Raw genomic sequence first — 19,339 nt, 5'->3', positions numbered from 1 at the left:
CACACGTCTGTTGTGTTTCGAGGGTCAAAAGAAAATAAGTTTTGCAAGCAAAGTCACTTGAGATGCAACCTTGAGATAAACTCACGAAATCCTATTCTACAATTGAGAACTTAATCCAACGCTTACTCACTCACTCACTCACAAGATCATCAATTAAAAGTGCACAATGAATCGCAACTTGCGACACTTTGATTAACTCAAATGCAACTACTTAATTTACATGACAAAAGCTCTGCTCTGTTGTGTGTGTGTGTGTAGCAAATACTTTGCAAAAGTCAATGATACCTCTTACAAGTCAGACTAAAATATTTAAATATTATAATAATTCACTTTATATACACTTTGTTAGTTAAGATTTACATTTGCAATAGATGCCACATTCAGATGTCAGCAGAGCAAACAAAAAAGCAAAAAAGCAAAAAGAATGCTCACAAAGAGACCGCAAGAAAATTGAACAGAGAAAATTGAGCCAGACAGAGAGAGAGAGCGAGAGAAAATAAATAGCTTGCGAGTTGACCAGTGGCAAACATTTTCCATGATTGCAATTAAAAGTGTGCTCAAAAGTGGGATTTGCAAATTGCAATTTATCGCAGTTGTTAATTTTGATTTTTATTACAATATTTTTGCAGCCCACGCTGGGCACATATTAATTAGTGACATTTTAAGCAGAGCGGCGGTTTAAGCCAAATATTTATCGAACTTTTGCAAAATGCATTTTAAATGCAACCAGGGAAATTGCATTTTCCTCTCTTGCCAATGCAAAAATCAAAAGCTCGAGTTCCAGATGACTATTTAAATACACTAAATTGACAAATAAAATACTTATAAATAAATATATATTCAAAAAGAACTGAATTTGAAAATACTTCAGGTGACAAATTCTTGCAATGTTTTGTACATTTTTCTTGATTCAAAAACAATTCTTTAAATGCGTTTTGCATAGAGTACAAAATCACAGAATTTAACAAAAAAAAATTCTGCAACTTTCTGTTGCACTTCTGCAGTTGTTGTTGTTGGTTGCAGCATTTAAAATGTGCAGCACGACGCAATGGGGCAGAAAGTAAATGCAACACCAACGCCTATGTGTGCGTGTGTGCGTGCGTGTGTGATGTGAATGCCCACGCCCACATTGCACGCTCGAATGGGGGCGGCGGCTGAATGGTTGAGTTTTGCATGAAGTGCGCCCACATTGCGCATACGCAGCGTTGGCCCTACAAGTTGTACAGCTGCCATTGTTGCTGTTGCTGCCCTGTTGCTGCCCTGTTGCTGCCCTGTTGTCGAGTATATACACATACATACATATATATATTGTATTGTTTTGTGTTTGTTTTCGGCTGCTGACACTGTTAAGGCAGCCGGACAAGTGTTGCATACTAAATGCGCCACACGGGATCTGCGGGCGGCATTCAGGAAGCAGCTGCCAGTCCAGAAGCAGACACAGAGACACTGAGCTACTATTGTTATAACAGACGCAACAGCAGCAGCAGCAGCAGCAGTTGCCTTGGCATTTATCACACGTAGCATTCTCTATTAACCACCTCTTTTTGCCTGGGCAAATAAGCATTGTTGCAAAACTTTTTGCCGAATTGCCATCGACTGAATTCTGTTGCACGCCTCGTGATTTTAAAGCTCTTTTCTGGCACGTTTCGTACTGCATTCACAGCAACAATAACAACAACAACAACACCAACACGGATCACCACAAACTGCATATTTCTGTATTGCTTAAAATCTCGCAGCAGGCGGAAATACTATATACTATATAGTTCTTATTGTTCAAAATTCTGCACACTTTTTGGCTGCCAAAGAAAATTTTGAATATTTTGCTATGCATCCGACAATAAAATGTCTTGGATTATTTTGCCACGCAGCACGCAAAATAAAATTCAATTTATCTAACTAAATGCATAGCCAGAGCGTAAACAATTAGTGTGAGAAGTTTCTATGCAAATACGTACATAATAACACTAACCCAGAAAATAACCTTGAACGTCGCTACTTGGATGATTTTCAAAGTTTGGTGAAAGGATACAGTGCAGGATGCGCTTCCGTTACTAACATTAACAGTCATGGAATTAGCGATGTGGAATATCAACAACATTACGATTATGCAGTAAATATTTAAAGTTCTTTTGTTTTAATATTTCAATTTAAATTTGAAGTAATTTGAAAAATAGTTAATTTGAATTTGGAATGCTGCGTTATTGGCCAACATTTTTATTGCATACTTTTAGGGTCAGCCAGATAAAGCAAATTAGTAGAAATTGTGCGTTTTTCACTGTTGCATACTTTTAGGGTGAGCTAAAACAGCGAATTGTTTCATTCAAATGCCTCCTATTTGGCCTTTAAGACTGTTGCTTACTTTTCGGGTCAAATATAATATTTAAAGTCAATCTTAAGTACCAATATTAATTATCTATTTGTGCGTGTAAATTATTCATTTTGATCACATCAATCCAGAAAAAAATTAGAATATATTTGAGAAACATAATTTAATTTTGCACGACTCTTTCAGTTGCATATTAATGTTTAAAAGAGGAGAAAATACTTAAGAGTATTTACATATATAGTATATTTTCTCTATGCGCTAAATAAACTACTGCATATTAATATATTTTCTTTTAAAGCACAACTAGTACTAATATTGGAATTTCATGGCAGTTTACTTTAATTACCAACTTCTGCTTCCGTAATATTTCTCTTTGTTCTGCCTGCCAATGACATGCGAAGACGAAACCCCTTTCCAAATGCACAATCTTTGGGCAGAATATTTACTATCACAGGTTGATCATCAATCATTGGGCACAACGATTACTGGTTGTTGAAGAGCATACTTCATACTCCCCTTCTCATCGTTGCTGTCACATACGCGTGCTGCGTAGATAAGCACTTCGGGGGGGGGAGGCAAAAGGAGGGAGCGTAGCTTATGCATTAGCTTCGCCTGCCACAAAATTATTTGCCATGCACGAAGGGGAACAAAGTTTCAAACCGAAAAAAAAAAACAGCAAATTATTAAAAACGGAAAAAGGAGGAAAACGAAGAGGAAAATTATGTACAAAACACAAATGGGGCGAGATGAGAATTGTGCACTTATATTGAATTTTAAGCTTGCTGACGATAAAGGCGAATGGATTTGAGCCACCTCCCGTTGACTAACACGCCAAATCATGCTCCCTACTTCCACCTACAAAGCAAACATCGCACCCCCTTTTTTTTGCAGTGTACTGGCTACAATGCCAAGCCAAGTTGGTTGTCTGCCAGCGACACGCTTCTTTGGTATTAGCTCTTCACCTTCTTTGCGTGTGTGTGTCTGTGTGTGTGTGTGTGTGTGTGTGTGGGTGTTTATTTGCCAACATGTGGCAAAATTATTTCCGCTCAAAAATCCACTTCCTGCCACACTTTTTGAGCCACACTCGCAGCGCGTCTTTTTCTGCGCTTTCCCCATCACTTGATGAATTTTTTTTTGTTTTTTTTTGGTTTTTTTTGTTTTAAGAAAATTGAAAAACTGCGCTTAAAGTAAATCACAGAGTGCCAGATTGTATACAGATTTGAGTACACTTGATGCCTGCTGATGACAATGAAGAGGCCTGAAACATAAAGCACACAGACGAATAAGAAGAACAATGACAACAAAAGGGCAACAAATGTGACTCTGTTCCTGTCACATTGTCACTTGAATTGAACACAAAGTTTTTGCTTTGAAATTTACCTAAAACTCCTTCATGTATTTCTGTATGTGTGTAAATATTGATGTGCATGTGAGTGTGCTCACCTGTTGACTGATTGAAACGCAAAGTAAGCAAAAGCAACATCCGCAGTTAACTCAAAGGACATTCTTTTGGCTGCGATAAGTCTACTTCCTGCTGACCCTTGACCCTGTAACCCAACTCCATGAACTGCCAAACACAACAACTCTTTCAAGCCTCCTTCCCCTCCTCCGCCTCCTACTCTCAGTCCTTTGTCGCGTTATCGCCATCGGAAGAGTTGTCCAATCTTAATCAGTTAAAATTAAAACTGAAAACAAAAAGATTTCACCCAACTGTGTATCAGTTTCTTTCCTTTGTCTGTGTGAGGCGCTCTTCTGCATGTGTGAACATGAGTGTTTCTATGTGTGTGGGTGTATGTGGGTAGTTTATTATTAAACAGCATTTATGCCATAGGCCATCTACGTGCCGGCAGCGTTCTCTGCTTCATCAAATCAACTTCCGTTCCCACTTGTCTGCCTCGGCTTTGTGAGGGGAAGCAACTGTTCTCGCTTGCGCGACAACTGTTCCCAGTATTAATTCTCTTAAATCCGCTCTTAATGCTTTGTGCCTGGGGAAGCATCTTTGCTTAGCCAAATATGCGCTACTTTAGAGACCTGTGAAATATAACAAGGTTGTAAAGTCGAACTAAAATTATAATATATATAATTTTTTTATTTTTAAAAGGTTAGATATAATCAAAATGAACACTAACATATATCTAAAGCACTAGCACCAAAGGCGCTCGACTTGATATATAATAATGTTTCTATATATTATATGCATATCATATTTTGGACCTGAGAAGTTTGGCATTAATTCTATTTTAATTCTGCCATTAAATCATTTCACGATCTATGACCTAAAGAGATGTTCCAACTTCCACTTAGTTTAACAATCAACAAATGAAAGTATGATGCAAGAGAAACTTTATTATTTAATTTTAGCATTTATAAATATTTATATATATTAATTTATTTCTTATTATAAATATAGAATAAACTGCTTTTATTTAAGGAGCTTCATCACGTCGACCTGTTCGGCTTATTCGGGAACACTTTATTACCCCTCGCTGGGAACACATTCAGTGGCAAAACTGTTCCCAAGCTAAGGAGAAATTCTTCTGCAATCAAAACATTCTACTCCCCAGCTGATTGTGAGCCATTGTCTTATCTGCAGCTAAAGTAACTCAATCATTTATCAAATTATTACATATGGGTTTTTCTCTTAAAGTTCGATGGGAACTACGAAACGCCTTATCAATCGCCTTATCGATCATGTTCGCTTCGTCAGAGCGGGAAAACCTGTTGAGCTGGCAAACCCAGTGTTGGAAGGAAGTTCACATAAGACCCCCGAATTAGCTAGTTTTGGGGTATCATGGCTGAATGTTATGTTATCTACTCGTCGTCAATTATTCACACTGACTAATTCTGTATTTCAGTTTTTTTTTTTTTGTGTATGCCACAATTTATTTGGTTTCGTACTTAATTCGAATTTAAATATTATTTATATGCAGAGATTATAATTAGTTTCTATTTGCTGTGGGATGACTTCACAGCTTCAGCTAAGTGGGAGTCTTCAAATTAGGTTGTTTACATTGAACTACAAGTGTTGTTACAAAATGTAGAAGAAGTGCATCAAAAAGTCACTTGAGTATTTTATTTGTTTACACCAATTATTGTAGTGGAACAAAATTAGCTGCGAAGTATTTGTGTGATAAGATTGTCACATAGTATAGGGTATTTAATCTTTCATAAACAAAACAAAGTCATTGTCATTGACACCCGCTCTAGCCTCCTCTCTGTTTTGTCGCTCTTTTTATTTATTTATCAAATGTTGTGGCCGCATAACACTCAAATTGGATTACGAAGCGATGCGTAATTGAATTTGTTTTTAATACCCTGTACTCTATCGCTTAACTGCAGAGCCTTTAAAATGAGCAACACTTTGGCAACGGCTGCCAACACTCGCTTAATAGGGATTTACACCAGGGTGTAACGCAGTCGAGCATGTCCAATTGGCTTCTAATTACATAGAAATTATTGCAATGGTCGCATTAATTGCATGCTTTTTGATTATTGTAATTACATAATTTGGCATTTAAATTTCACAAAATAAACCCCAATATTACAGCTCAGTTCAGCATTCCTCCCGATTTTTCTTAACTTCATTAGCTGGTGCTAAATGCAATCAGTCCACTGAAGTCCTTTGAAGTTTATTTATTGTGTTAAGGTTATTTCTTTTTATTTTCTATTTTCCTTCCCAACTTCCCCAATAATAAAATCAGTTGCTTTAATGTTTATAGTTTATATTTATTAAAAAAAAAAAATATATAGTGTATACATGTTTTGATATAAATCGAATATATAGTATATGGTTATATAGAGTAGCGTATTATACTTTTTTTTTTTTAATTTTTTGATTTTTATAAATTGAAGATTAATAGTTGATATATGCAATTGTTCCAACTCTTTGCGTTGTTCCTTGGGCAGTAAAATTAGGCGTTGACTTCGCCATGCTTATGATGTCCTTGATGATGCTTGTGCTTATGATTTTCCTTGCCCTTGCCCTTGCCTTTGCCTTTGCCTTTACCCTTGCACTTGTCTTTGCCTTTGCCCTTGCCCTTGCAGTGCTTCTGATGCTTGTCATGCTTCTCGTGCTTGTCCTTCTTATCCTGCTTGGCACGAGAGCAGGAACGAGAGCGAGAACGAGAGCGAGAACGAGAACGAGACTGAGAGCGACTCACTTCCCGCTCAACGGATTTTCCGCCCTTGCAGTGGGAGCGAGAGCGAGAACGCCGCTCAGCGCAATCAGGCGGCGGTGTTGGTGGCCCAAAGGCATCCATGGGTCCACAGGGAGGGCCACGCCAGTCGTGATGTGGGCCACGGTGAGGACCATGGTGAGGACCATGATGGGGACCATGATGGGGAGGTCCGTGATGAGGTCCATGATGAGGACCATGATGAGGACCAGGACCATGATGAGGACCAGGACCATGGTGAGGGCCATGATGTGGCCAATCATGAGGTCCCGGACGAGGACCGAAGTGGTGACCGCGATGGTGGCCACGATGAGGTCCGCGATGATGACCGTGATAACGACCAAACTGCTTCTCGCTGCCAGAGCTAGAGCTGGAGCTAGAGCTCGAACTGGAATCGGAGCTGGAGCTAGAGCTGGAGCTGGAACTGGAGCTAGAGCTAGAGCTGGAGCTAGACCTGGAACGCCTTACACGATGGCCATGGGCGTGATCTTTTGGGCCATGTCCGTGTCCGTGTCCGTGTCGCTGATGATGTCCACGATGTCCACCGGAGCGGTAAACGGAGCGTGCTCTAGACTTCGAGCGGCATTTCGGGATTGCCGTGTTTGTCTCCTGGGCCCACGGCAGGCCGCCCATCCGAAAAAACTGAGCGTCTTCCCATACGGGCCAAGCGCCACGTGGTCCAAAGTGATGGGGTCCAAAGTGATGAGGCAGCATGTGATGCGGTCCAAAGTGATGTGGGCCGTGGCCATGGCCGTGTCCGTGACCATGACCATGACGATGACCATGTCCTGCACCATGACCATGACCATGACCATGTCCATGAGGACGACGATGACCGTGCCCATGTCCATGTCCATGACCATGACCATGTCTACGCCAAGGTCCACGCGAAAGACTACGTGAACGGGAACGGGAGCGATCGCGGCGTCCACGATGATGACCATGACCACGGCCAAACCAACCGTATGCTTGGTCGGAACCGGAGCTGCTTGACGAGCTCGATGAGGAGCTGGACGACGACGACGATGATGACGACGAAGACGACGAGCTGGAAGTGGAGCTGACGCTGCTGGAGCGAGAGCGTGCCGCCTTCTCAGCGGACTCCTCCTGGTGTTGTTCCTCTGTGGACTGCTGCTCCTTGCGTTGCTGCTTCTTGGCCAGCTTCTTGTCCTTCTTGTGCTGCTTCTTCTGCTGCTTCTTCGCCTTCTTGGCCTGCTTGCACTCATTGTGCTTCAGCTTGTGCTGCTCCTTCACCAGCTGCTCCATGGCCTGTTGCAGCATGCGCTGCGCCTTGTGCGCCTCCTTCATGGCCTTCTTGATGAGCTTGCCGGTCTTGGGACGCAGCTGTTTCTCCTGCTCCTTTTCCTGTTCTTGTCCCTTTGGCACGGACGAAATCTGCGTGTACTCGATGTCGAGCAACTCGATGGGCTCGTCCTGCATCGCGTCGCCCACATTTCTAGCTACTTCAGCCATATTGAATGTTAATTGAGTTTGTGAAAAATTGGAAAATTTAACTGCAAATGTCGTTCTTTGTTCTATGTTATTGTTATTATTATTATCGTTGTCGTTTTGTATATATGTATGTGTGTTTGTTTGTCTTTGTGTTGTTCTCTGTCGCTGTTTTGAAAGCTTGAAGCTTGCTAACTGATGATGAACGCTTGCCGGCCGGCAACTTTTATACTCGCCAGCGAACGTTTGCAAACGTTTAACGTCGACGTCGCCGCCGACGCCGACGCAGACACAGACGCCAATTACTGACAAATAAACAGAGAGCAAGAGAGAGAGCAAGAGAGCGATAGCGAAAACGAGCAAAAGATAAAGCTCAACGGGGAGACACACACTAAAAATAGCCGATTTGTGACGTGGTGTGCGTGGTGTGTGAACACGTTTCACACACACACATACACTACACCAACACAAACGTAAACAATGATATACAAAAACTGATACACGTAGACGTTATCACGCATACGTTTACGATATCACGTATACGTATATAGTGCACATTTGTTTACACATACTTTTCGAACGCTATTTCGCAGTCTGGTGAAATAAGCAACTCGCCGGGCTTAGCGAAGCGCAAAAAAATAACAAATGACGCAGCGATCGAAAATTCCAGATCATCCTGATGAAATTCAACTTGAAAACTTGATTTCAGCTTTATTCCCATTATTAATACACTTAACTTAGTTAAATATGTCGAGGTCAAAGGGTAAAGGCAGGCTCAGCAAAGGCTTAAGGTCAGGTTCATTTCATTGCATACATAAATTTGCTCGTGATCAACAAAAAGCTCCGCAATCCAATGTAATTGAACTACTCCTGCTTATTGGGTCTTGAGCCGGCATAATTCATAACGTCATTGCTATCAACATAATGCTCCACAGTCCCTTTGAAGGAGACTGTTCATGCATTAGTCGAAGTGAATTTCATCCAAGACACATTCAATGATCAAACTGATCTTCAATTAAATAATAAGCTACTCTTTTTTCATTTATATCGCACACCAAACATCCAGTAAAAGATTGTTTCAATTGCAGTTTCAATAGCTTCACATTTCAAAATTATTTCAAACATTTTTTTTAGCATTTTCTTATTGCAAGCAACACATTTTGCATATAGACTTTGTATTAATTCAATAATTTAAACAAATTTGATATAATATTTTTAATTTTCTTTTTATTTTAATAACGTTATTGGCCAACTAATCGTCGAGATTAACGACTCAAAGCAATAAAAGGATATTTTGCATTTCAAACTTCAGTTATACACAGATCGTATAGCATTGTATATATGTTTTATATATTCATACGTTTATTCCTTATTATTCAGAATAACTTAACACACATTGTTAATATTTTAAATATATATTTATTAATAATATGATTCTTTTTTATTCACATCAAATAATATATATGCATATGAGAGGACAGGCCACACTTCGATCAATGTAAACATTGGATCAGTCAGGGATTTCAGGGGGTTTTCATTAGATTTCATAAGCATATTTCACAGGGGGAATTTCATTTCAATTTATTGCCATTGATTTTCATGTAATCACAATCATAGAATATTTTTTTCATATTCTTTTATTAACAGGCTCTAAGCTAGATTTATAATCTAGTACTTTTCGTAAGGACAGTTCACATTTGAAGGAAATTATTTCTTTCGTTACGATCATATGATACTTCGTAAAGCACAGAATACTCTTTTCATTGATTCAACTAGATTTATTTTCTAGTATTTATCGTAAGGGCAATTCACATTTTAGGGACATTTTTCTTTTCATGATTTCATGATGAATTTCATATGATTTTTTTGTAAAACACAGAAAAGAATTTTCTTTTCATTTCTTTATATATCATCATACTTTTATAGACCCAAAGGATTAACTTTTCAGGGGACTTTTCATAATGAATAATGATGATGATGTTTCAGAACTTTTGTTAAAAAAAAACACAACTTTTTATAATGAAGAGCTCTTTAGATTTTCTTCAGCTTAAGCACACGTTAGCTCAAAGACTAAGCAAAGGGGACAGTGACAGAATCTTATCTGTCTTTGGACTGACGACTGGACTTGTGTGTATTGTATTGGCACTTGTATTGGTATGTATGTGTGTATGCATGCGTGTGTAAGATCATTTCATAACCGGTTCAATGAGTCACAGTCGGGTAGTCAGTTTCGTTTTTTTTTTCTTTTTTTTGCATTTGGGATCATGGGGCACAAAAAAATCACAAAGATCATCATAATACTATTGTAGTATTATATATTGAGTACTTTAAGTACTTTTTTTGTATACATATTTTACTAATATGTGAATAGCATATAGTACTTTTTTTATATATGCTGTACTTTTTCTTTTCTTTTTGTTATGCAACCACTGCGCACTTGTCAACGAAAACGAACGTAAGAAATGAAGATTCAAATGAAATAAAACAACTGTACGTGGAGCGCTCCAGAAACGTTTGATTCGTTTCGACTGGCATCGCTTAATGAAATCTCCCTGACGTGAGTACAGCCCCAAAAGCCCTCCATAAGCTAAAAGTCGTCAAAGCGAGCGACGGCAGAGAGAAAGAGAGAGAGCGCTCGAACGCAAAGAGCGCAACGATTGCGAGAGCGAAAGCTTTGGAAAACGATAACGCTGAAGCGTGAGTTGTTTGAAAAGTTTATTGGCAAAAGCTTCACAATAATATGATATTATATTACTAAAAGTAAACTATGACTTTGTAAATAAAAAATCAAGCATCTTTAACAGTTTATTTAAGAGCATTTTATGTGTATTTCGAGTATAAAAAGAGAGAGTATATTCAAATGCCGCAAATGACCTTTAAGTTAGGCAAATTCTGCGTGTTGCGACAATATCGTTGCCAACCGCTCCAATGCCGAAAGCCTTCCTCCGCCTGAATACGCTTGGCACAGGCGGCAGCCTCGCGCAGATTTTCTTCTACCAGATCTGCAACAAAATCAATTATTTGCAGTGAAACTTGCAAAAAGCACAAAAGCTTCCGTGTCTGTGATTGTGATTGTGCGTACCTTGACACTTGACATTGCAAACGCCCCCACGTCTGCCGTCTTGGCAATAGCGACTTTCGATCTGAAAGAGACCATAGCGTGATCCATTCAATGTGGTGCTTATCTTTGAAGTATCCAGCTCGCTCTCATGCTCCAGCAGGCATATCCCTATGAACATAGTTTTCAACTCTTTACCTTTGTCTCTCTACTTCAACTACTCACAATTGGATAGGAGACTGCGCTCAAAGCTGTGCTGCTCCAGCAGCTTGCGGGCCAGTTCACAGCGCAAATATTGCTTGCCCAGCACCGATGCCATGCTGACCCATAATCCCACACAGAAGAGTGCAAGCGCCGCCGTTCTCATTTTGCGACTTGCCAGCAACTGTTTCAACTTGAACCTGAACTGGGAAACGGGAATTTCAACAGCTGCTTGTGCTTTGTGTTTGTGCTGCTGCTGTCGATTTCTAATTGCTGATAATCTACAATTGCGTTGTTGTATTCTAAGAATTAATAATATTCGTTGATCTCTCGTTGTTGCCTCAAGCAATCCCAAAAAAGAAAAATACATACATTTATACAATCAACGTGTTATGGGAAATGGTTCCGCATTGCACTTTTGTATAGTTTTCACTACAGGTCATAAATAATGAAGTTCTTATTAACATTTTGCTATTTTATGAAAACCTCAATATAACATCGCAAGTTTTAATATTAATTGGTTTGTGATTTAAAATCATTTATTTTTGTTATTCCCTTTCAATGTTTACTCACAAGATGCCTTCGGCTAGATACTCCAATACACAAGTTTAGTTTGACTCCCAAAAGTATGCTACATTTTTGCATGCAACGAAATATCTGTTGCTCGTTTATGAAGTAAAATTGTGTCGCATATATGAAAAAACTTATTTTTCTTATAATCAGTGCTCTACGTTTTATATAAAGATTCAATTCACTATGGACAAAACTTTAGAAATGCACTTACTTTTTTAATACTTCCCAGTTTCCCAGCTCTTGAAATGTTTATGTAATTTTCCTTGAATAAAACGGAACGATAAATATATTTATATTATATGTATATATATTGTTTGCTTTTTAGTTTTCTTGTTGTGTATAAATCTCGTTGTAGTAATTTTCATTAACTATTTTAGAAATGTTTACCTTGCATAGTTATTGTAAAAACTATTTAGAATGCGTTTAGAACTATTTCATTTAATATCTATTTATTCATATTGTGTATATGAATTGAATTATAATTAAATATATTGGCAGAAGCGAGCAATTGGTTTGTTGTTGTTGTTTTTTGTTTTGTTTTCTTTTTGTTTTTTTTTTGTTATTCTATTTCTATATGTATATTGTTATCTCTATCATAGAACAGAATCACTTTCGAATCTTTATACAACGCATTAAATAGGTTTAAGAAACACGTATGGTTAATTATCGCCTAATGTCTATGTTCTCCATTTCCATCTTCTTGTTGCTTAAGTATCATATTTCTCTTCGCTTTCATGTGTTTGTTTGTTTGTTTTTTTATTCAACTTTGAGGCAATGTTGTTCATTTCGTATTTGTTTTGGACCACAGACTAAATATTTATATGCAGCTAACTTAAAACTAATAATAAACTTTACAAAAATCTGAAAACTCGCATCAAACTTGCTTTAATAATTCGCTTCTTATGCTTTCTCATTATCATTTAATATAGTTAATTGCAACATTCACTATAATGTTCATCCTTTTTACTTTTGCTTCAAACCAAGTTTCTATATTTTGTTTTTTTTTTTTTACAACTTGGTGCCTTTAAAATGTGTGACATGCAGGGGAACATTTAATAGCAGTATATATTATATATTATTGATCAGGGCAAAAGTCACATCTCAGATACTACTAAATTTTCTCACAATATTCTTATAGATTGCCGCGCCCTCTCTGAATTCTTAAAAAACGCGGTTGAGTACACTTATAGGTAGCTTTTTTAAACTTGTTTTTTTATGTCGTCTGATTCAGTTGTTTACTCAAAAAAGTTCTTTTTATCTTACGTTACAAAAACAATTTAAAATAAATCGAAAATATAATTAAAATGTACATAATATAGGATAACAAAAAAAAAATAAGTGTCATTTTTAACTTACAAATTTTGTTTGCAAAATGTAGTGTGGTGTGTGTTTGAGCATGAGATTGAGTGTTGTGTGTATGTGTGTTGATCTGCTGCCCTGCATATCGTATATGGGACTTTGTATGTGTGTGTGTGTATGTGTGTGTGTCTCTTCTCCCACTGCCCTGTTGTCGTCATCATGGTATCTATCTATCTAACTATCTCTCCCCTAACGCTTCTCAAATGCACTTCTACTTGGCTTTACTCTCTGTTCTCTCGCTCTTTCTCCGTGTTTCCCGCCATCTATCTCTTTCTAATGCTGTCTGGAGGGGGGCGAGACTTTCTATCGTCTTCCGTCAGTTCTGTGTTAGTTTTCAGTCCATCATCTTCGTTGTAGTTTCACGCCTACCGCGTTCAAATGCACAATTCAGAAATAAGAGATAGAAAAGTAATTAGAATAAAAAGTATTTAAAAAAGTCTCTAAAAACAAACAACAAAACAAAAAAGACCATCAACGATCAGATTCTACTGCTACTAAACTGTGAGAAGCTGGAGGTTAATGGAATCTAATAAAGAGCTAGATGGAAAAACGGTCTAATAGATGCGCTCGTAGAATAGCAGATACGCCTGCGCCTTGAGTGCTGCCTCCTCGCTGACCTCCTGGACCCGTGAATCCGATACATAATACCATTTGCCTGGCGGTGCCTGCACATTGGCCGCCTCATCTTCAGCTGTAGCCGCGGCAGGAGAAGCACCTTCTTTGCCATTGACAGTTGTCCCGCTTTCCGCCGCCTGATCCCCAGACGCACTGACTGCATCATCATCGCCATTCTCCAAGCCACTTGCATGATCAACGGAGTGCTCGCTTGAGGTGGAGTCATTGCTGCTGGAGTTGGAGAAATCATCGCTGTCGTCCATAGCATTCATGCGCATCTCGCGTGCTTTCTCCTTGGCCAGCAGCTGCTCCAGCTCATCGTCCTGATCGAGTTCAGCTTTGCTGCCATGCGGCAGGAATTTCCATCGCTTATCGTCGGCCGTCAATTTCGGACGCACCTTCACATAGGCGGTATAATGTCCACCATAGAGGCCTCCCGAATGCTCCACAACGCCATACAATGCGTAGAGTAGCTTCTTCTGTTTGCGATCAATGTTCGGCAAATTCTTGACCTTCGAGCCACAGAAGGCGGCAATGTCCAGCAGCGTCGAGTAGCTAACCTGCCGCGTCACCTTGCGGAAGACACAACGTGGCCCCAGCTGGAATCGCTTCAGATGCAAGATGAGCACAGCGGGCGGACTGGAAACGAGCAGCTGTTTGGTCGCATTCGTATTCACAGACTTGGCATCGGGTGCATCGCCATTGATGCGACGCGTACAACTCTCACAACCGACCTTATTCTGGCCGGTCATCAGCTCGACAGCGGTGAAATTGTTGAGGCACGATTGCACCGAGCATTCATCGGCCTCGCATTGATAGCGCGGCGCAATCGTGGTGCTCCAATCCGAGCAGCTTTGGGTGCGCACACGCTTCGAGCGTGCCGCTGCTGCTGCTGCGGCCACTGATTTTCCTGCTCCAGTTGCTGCTGCGCCTTGTGATTGAGTTCCATCGCGTAGCTTTAGATTGCCCATCTGTTGCTTGAGTTGATCGATTTGCAGCTGACCCGACGAGATCTGGCGTATTAGCGAGGCGCCCACTTCGCTCAGTCCAGCATTGACCAGCACAGCTCCTGTGCTGCCCTCCGACTCCTGCTGTTTCTTATCCTTGTCTCCTTCCCCATCAACAGTATTGTTGCTATTCGTGGTGCTGTTTGTCGTTGAGTTGGCGGCACTTGCACTGATGCTAGTCGCTGTGGTTGGTGCTGGACTCGTGGCTATACCAGAATCTGCAAAGGAGAGTTAAAAGCATTATCAAAAGTTTAATTACGAATACACTAATTTGTCAATCCAAATATTTTACACTAATTGGAATATAATATATAACTTTATAACCTACACAGTTCAAAACTTACAATTTATGTTAATAGTAAAGTTGGATTACACAGAATGAATGAAATTCAGTGAGAAAGATTAATAAATAAAATGTTTCTCTTACCATTCTCGTCTTCCTCGAGCGAGTCCTTGTCCATATTCTCAGGGGTATCGTCACGTTTCTCACTCAACGGCTGCGCATTGCCATTGGTGTCGGTGTAGAATTTGGTTGTGGCAGCGGCGGCAGCGACTCCAGCACCCACATCAGCAGCTGTATCCTCCACGAGATTATCCTCAACATCGGCATCCGAATGCTCTGATGTGGTGCCGCTGAACGAATCGACGCGCGGTCCCTCGCCCCACGATGCTGATCGTGTCTTTTCAATATCCGTATCAACATCAGCTGAGCCCGGCGACTGTGGCTGAGCCTGATTATCGCCACTGCCGGGCTGCTGGTCCACATCAGCGTCAGCATCGCCGCCGCCCGCGCTAGCGTTGTTCTCGTCGTTAACGTTCAGTTTGAGCGAGAGTTTCTGGGCCTGCTTGGTGCGCTGATGTTTGGCGGCGCGTTTCGCTTTGCGTTCGCGCTCCTTATCTTTTTTCACCTGCGCCTTGGAGGGTCCCAATGGTTCCTGCCCGTCCTGATGCAGATAGAATGTCGCTGGCTTGGCGAAAGGCACATCCGTCTCACCGTTGGTGAAGTTCGCATTGATTGCATTCGGCGCCATTGGAGAATTTTCGGGACTTACTTTGCGACGCTGCGGTGGCTGCGGCTTCTCCACCGCCACCGGCAGCGACATGTCCAGAAAGTATTCGTGCCGCGACGAAATGTTATAGCAATCCTGACACGTTAGCGTGGAGACAAGGAAGCCACGAAACACTTGCTCCGGTCGCAGTATACGATCGGCTGCCTGCTGGCCATAGATTTTGCACTTTTGTCGCAACTCTTGCGACACATCGTTCACATTCTGATTCTTGTAGCCCATCGTCTCCAGTATGACACGCTGATAGCGCTTCAAATCCTCCGAGCGTACACTCTCCAACATCTGACGCAACAACTCGTGGGCATCGTGCTGATCACCGCCCATAAACTGCGGACACTTGGCGCACAACTTGTCAAACAGTTTGCTAGGCTTCAAGACACCGCCAACGCATTGCAATTCCTCGAGCGCATTCGCCAGCGCCGAGGTGAGCGTGCCCCACGACGACAAAGTGCCCTTAATCATGGGCAACTCCACGTCTCCCGAATCCGCAGAGCTAAAAGTGCCGCCAGGCAACACAAATCTGCAAAAGAAATGAATGTTTAGTGAATTGTTCGTACACTAGGTAAATGAATACTTACTGCTCGCCAGGCTCGCCGAGCTCCTTGAGCACGGCAAGCAGAAACGGTGTCTGGGCCAGGCACTGCATCACGGCATTGAAGAAACACGTGTTACCCAAATTGGTGAGGCCACGCACACGCGGCAAACGATCCAGCTCATTGCTGGTTGACGTTGTGGGCTGCAATTGCGGCGAGACGCTCTTCGGTATGTTGACCAAACGATTGTTGCCCGTCATTCGCTTGGCCATGCCGGGCACAACACCCGCCGCTGGTGCCGGCGGTGGCGGTGGTGGCAACGGTATTGCTGCCCCAGCAACTGGCTGCGACAATTGGCCACCGGTCATCGGCACCATGGCACTGAGCTGTTCCAGCGTTGATTTCATTTTGTACTCAATGTTGCTGATCGTTGGCTGCTCGGCTTCCGCATTTGCCACACTCGTCGGCGGCTTCTGAGCAAGTCGCTTGACCAGCTCGACGCACTCGAGCAGATTCTTGCGCGAATTGGGGCTGACCTCGCTGCGACAGTCGTAGCACCAGATCTTAAATGAGCGCGTATTCAATACCAGCGCATGTGAGTCCGAGCGAGGAGTCTGTTCCAAGTGTAGCAATAGATTAGCAAAAGTTATAAGTGTTTGGCAATTAAAGAGCAACTCACCTGATGGTGTTGCAGGGCATGCGTGTTGCGCTCGCGTCCACACAGTTGTGTGCCACAATTGAGGCACAGCCAGAGCGTGTTGTCCGCTTCGCAGGTGGCACTCGATTCGCCGCTGCCGTCGACGCCGCCATTGCCACTGCTGCCTGCCACATTTGTGGCATTCAGTTTCTGGCATTGGACACACTCGTAGAGAAGGCCCGTTGCTTTCAGCTGACGACGCAATCGCGTTGTGTCCACCGACCGTTTGATGTGCTGACACACAGCCGCACCACTTGCTCCAGAGTCTGTGGAACTGTTGCCATCCTGTTGTGCGTCCGTTTGACGCTTCTTCACCATGATGATGCTAATGCCGCTGCAGCTGTTTGCCTCCAAATCCCAATCCTTTCAAACGGACCCAGCGGCGACTTTTGCTTCCCAAAGGCGCGCACTAAATTCAAATAGAGATTCCAGTTAGTCTACTGTTCTTGTTGCTGTTCTTGCCTACTAGATGCCCTGTAAAGCACATATTGCATGCTTCTTCGTGCCTTTGTCTACAACTACAACACCGACAACGACGACGACGACGACGTCGACGACAACGTTGTTGACTGATTACAATTATATAGTATTAGAGTTATTTTGTGTTCTGGTCTGATCGAAATGTTGATTTCTCGACAATCATCAAATCGTTGCCTTTGTTTTTTCTTTTATTTGTCGCACTTCAACATACGCTGTAAACTGACAACAAAGAAATGGGGTATATACACTTTTTACCCTACATATAAAGTGTATTTTGAAGACACTTTCAGGACAACTTATCAATTATAAAATGTATATACTGTTAAATAATAGTATTCAACTTTATATCTTTAAAAGAATAAAGTATATATAAAACAAATTTTAAACCAGAAAATTAATATATGGTATATATCCTCGATATTATCCCCTATTGCCTAAGCGGACACCTCTATCAACCGGACAAAATCATTTCCTCTCACTTGATCGAATATTGTTCAATATTGTAAAGCGTCCGAGCAAAAAAGCTTGATATTTATTTATAATATCAGTGTTTGCCATGCGAATGTGCGTCTACTTAGCGAGTTGTCACTGTAATTAATTCTCTAGGTGCTTTTAAGCTGCAGCAGCACGTTGAAGACACAACAGTTATTGTTGTTGTTGGTCTTTCAACGCCTTGTTTTTGTTTATTGTCCGCGCTTGTTGCTGTTGTTGCGCCACTCAAGCCATGCAACCAAGTTGCAATGGTGAAGGGGGTGGCAAGGGGGGTTTTGCCCAAGTGTTGTTGAGATGGATTTGCATTTGTATGTTGTAGGTGTGTTGTGTAAAGGGGTGATGAGGTGTAAGGGAGGTCAGCAGATTTTCGCCTTTTTGGGGTCAAATCTTTGACACACGTTCATTGGCACGAAGCGACAAAGCGACTGGCGACAAAGCGACAGGCGTGAAATATGAACAACGTTGCTGCTTTGAGGTTAAGTTTAAGTTCATGTGCTGCCATATTGGGAAGCAGCAGCAGCAGCAACAACAACAACAACATTGTTGTTTGTAATTCTTGCGTCTCTTTGTTTTGTGCGAGCCACGCAACAACAATGCAGCTGCAGCCCATGAAGGAACAGCCGCCTCAGCACTTTGGAATATCACGGCGGACACTCAACCCAATTTTTGACAATATACAAACACACACATATAGGCCATGCACGCAGCCATACACACAACACGCGTACACACACTGACTTACACTCAATATACACACACACAACACGCACACATAGACGGAGGCAGGACTGACATTTAGTTAGTAGTATGTTGCCTATTTATTGTGCTTAAGAATTTTGCACACTCATCCCACATTGGCCAGACAGCATTTTTGAATTACCTTGATTTACTTTTTGCAATATGCGTTGCACATCAAATACTGTCTCTCGCCCTCGCACTCCGCGCGTTTAGCGATTTGCGCCAAGCCACTTCGTAGTTAAACAAAAAAAAAAACGTGAGCTATCTTCTTACTTATTGCTGCTTTCGCATTTACAACTTTTTTTAACTGTGACATTTTTTTGAGAGTGACCTCAACTTTCGAAAAACAATGTACAAATTTAAGACAAGAACTATATACAGTTGTTTTGCCATAATTTCCGTAAAAACTGTGTTAAAACATATGTTAGAAAGTAATAGGCAACTATAAGTTATCAAAATCTAATAAGAAACAAGTATGAAATCGAATTTAGAATACGAAATAATTTTGATCATTTTTAGTATTTTAATACCAAAAAATGTATTGTAAACTGCATGACATTCGAAGT

General features: G+C 41.2%; 3 protein-coding genes across 3 annotated transcripts; all 3 read right to left on the bottom strand.

Moving 5' to 3' along the window:
- Window positions 1-6,064: 6,064 nt before the first annotated feature.
- Window positions 6,065-8,159, bottom strand: LOC132795938 (hornerin). Its single transcript, XM_060806908.1, has one exon. It carries the CDS (start codon window positions 7,975-7,977, stop codon window positions 6,241-6,243), a length of 1,737 nt encoding a protein of 578 aa, XP_060662891.1. The 5' UTR covers window positions 7,978-8,159; the 3' UTR covers window positions 6,065-6,240.
- Window positions 8,160-10,725: 2,566 nt separating this feature from the next.
- LOC132795249 (lysozyme) lies at window positions 10,726-11,421 on the bottom strand. Its single transcript, XM_060805867.1, has 3 exons — window positions 11,237-11,421; window positions 11,036-11,182; window positions 10,726-10,955 (listed from the first exon to the last, which is right to left on the bottom strand). Exons 1-3 carry the CDS (start codon window positions 11,376-11,378, stop codon window positions 10,810-10,812), a joined length of 435 nt encoding a protein of 144 aa, XP_060661850.1. The 5' UTR covers window positions 11,379-11,421; the 3' UTR covers window positions 10,726-10,809.
- A 674-nt stretch (window positions 11,422-12,095) lies between these two features.
- On the bottom strand, window positions 12,096-19,079 carry LOC132795248 (ubiquitin carboxyl-terminal hydrolase 16/45). The gene is made up of 5 exons (XM_060805866.1): window positions 18,916-19,079; window positions 17,046-17,472; window positions 16,412-16,980; window positions 15,194-16,353; window positions 12,096-14,984 (listed from the first exon to the last, which is right to left on the bottom strand). The coding sequence occupies exons 2-5, from the start codon at window positions 17,379-17,381 to the stop codon at window positions 13,699-13,701; spliced, it is 3,351 nt and encodes a 1,116-aa protein (XP_060661849.1). The 5' UTR covers window positions 17,382-17,472; window positions 18,916-19,079; the 3' UTR covers window positions 12,096-13,698.
- Window positions 19,080-19,339: the final 260 nt, after the last annotated feature.

Source organism: Drosophila nasuta, chromosome X, assembly GCF_023558535.2.
Source record: "Drosophila nasuta strain 15112-1781.00 chromosome X, ASM2355853v1, whole genome shotgun sequence".
Lineage (NCBI taxonomy): Eukaryota > Metazoa > Arthropoda > Insecta > Diptera > Drosophilidae > Drosophila > Drosophila nasuta.
This window is presented reverse-complemented; position numbering and strand designations above follow the sequence as displayed.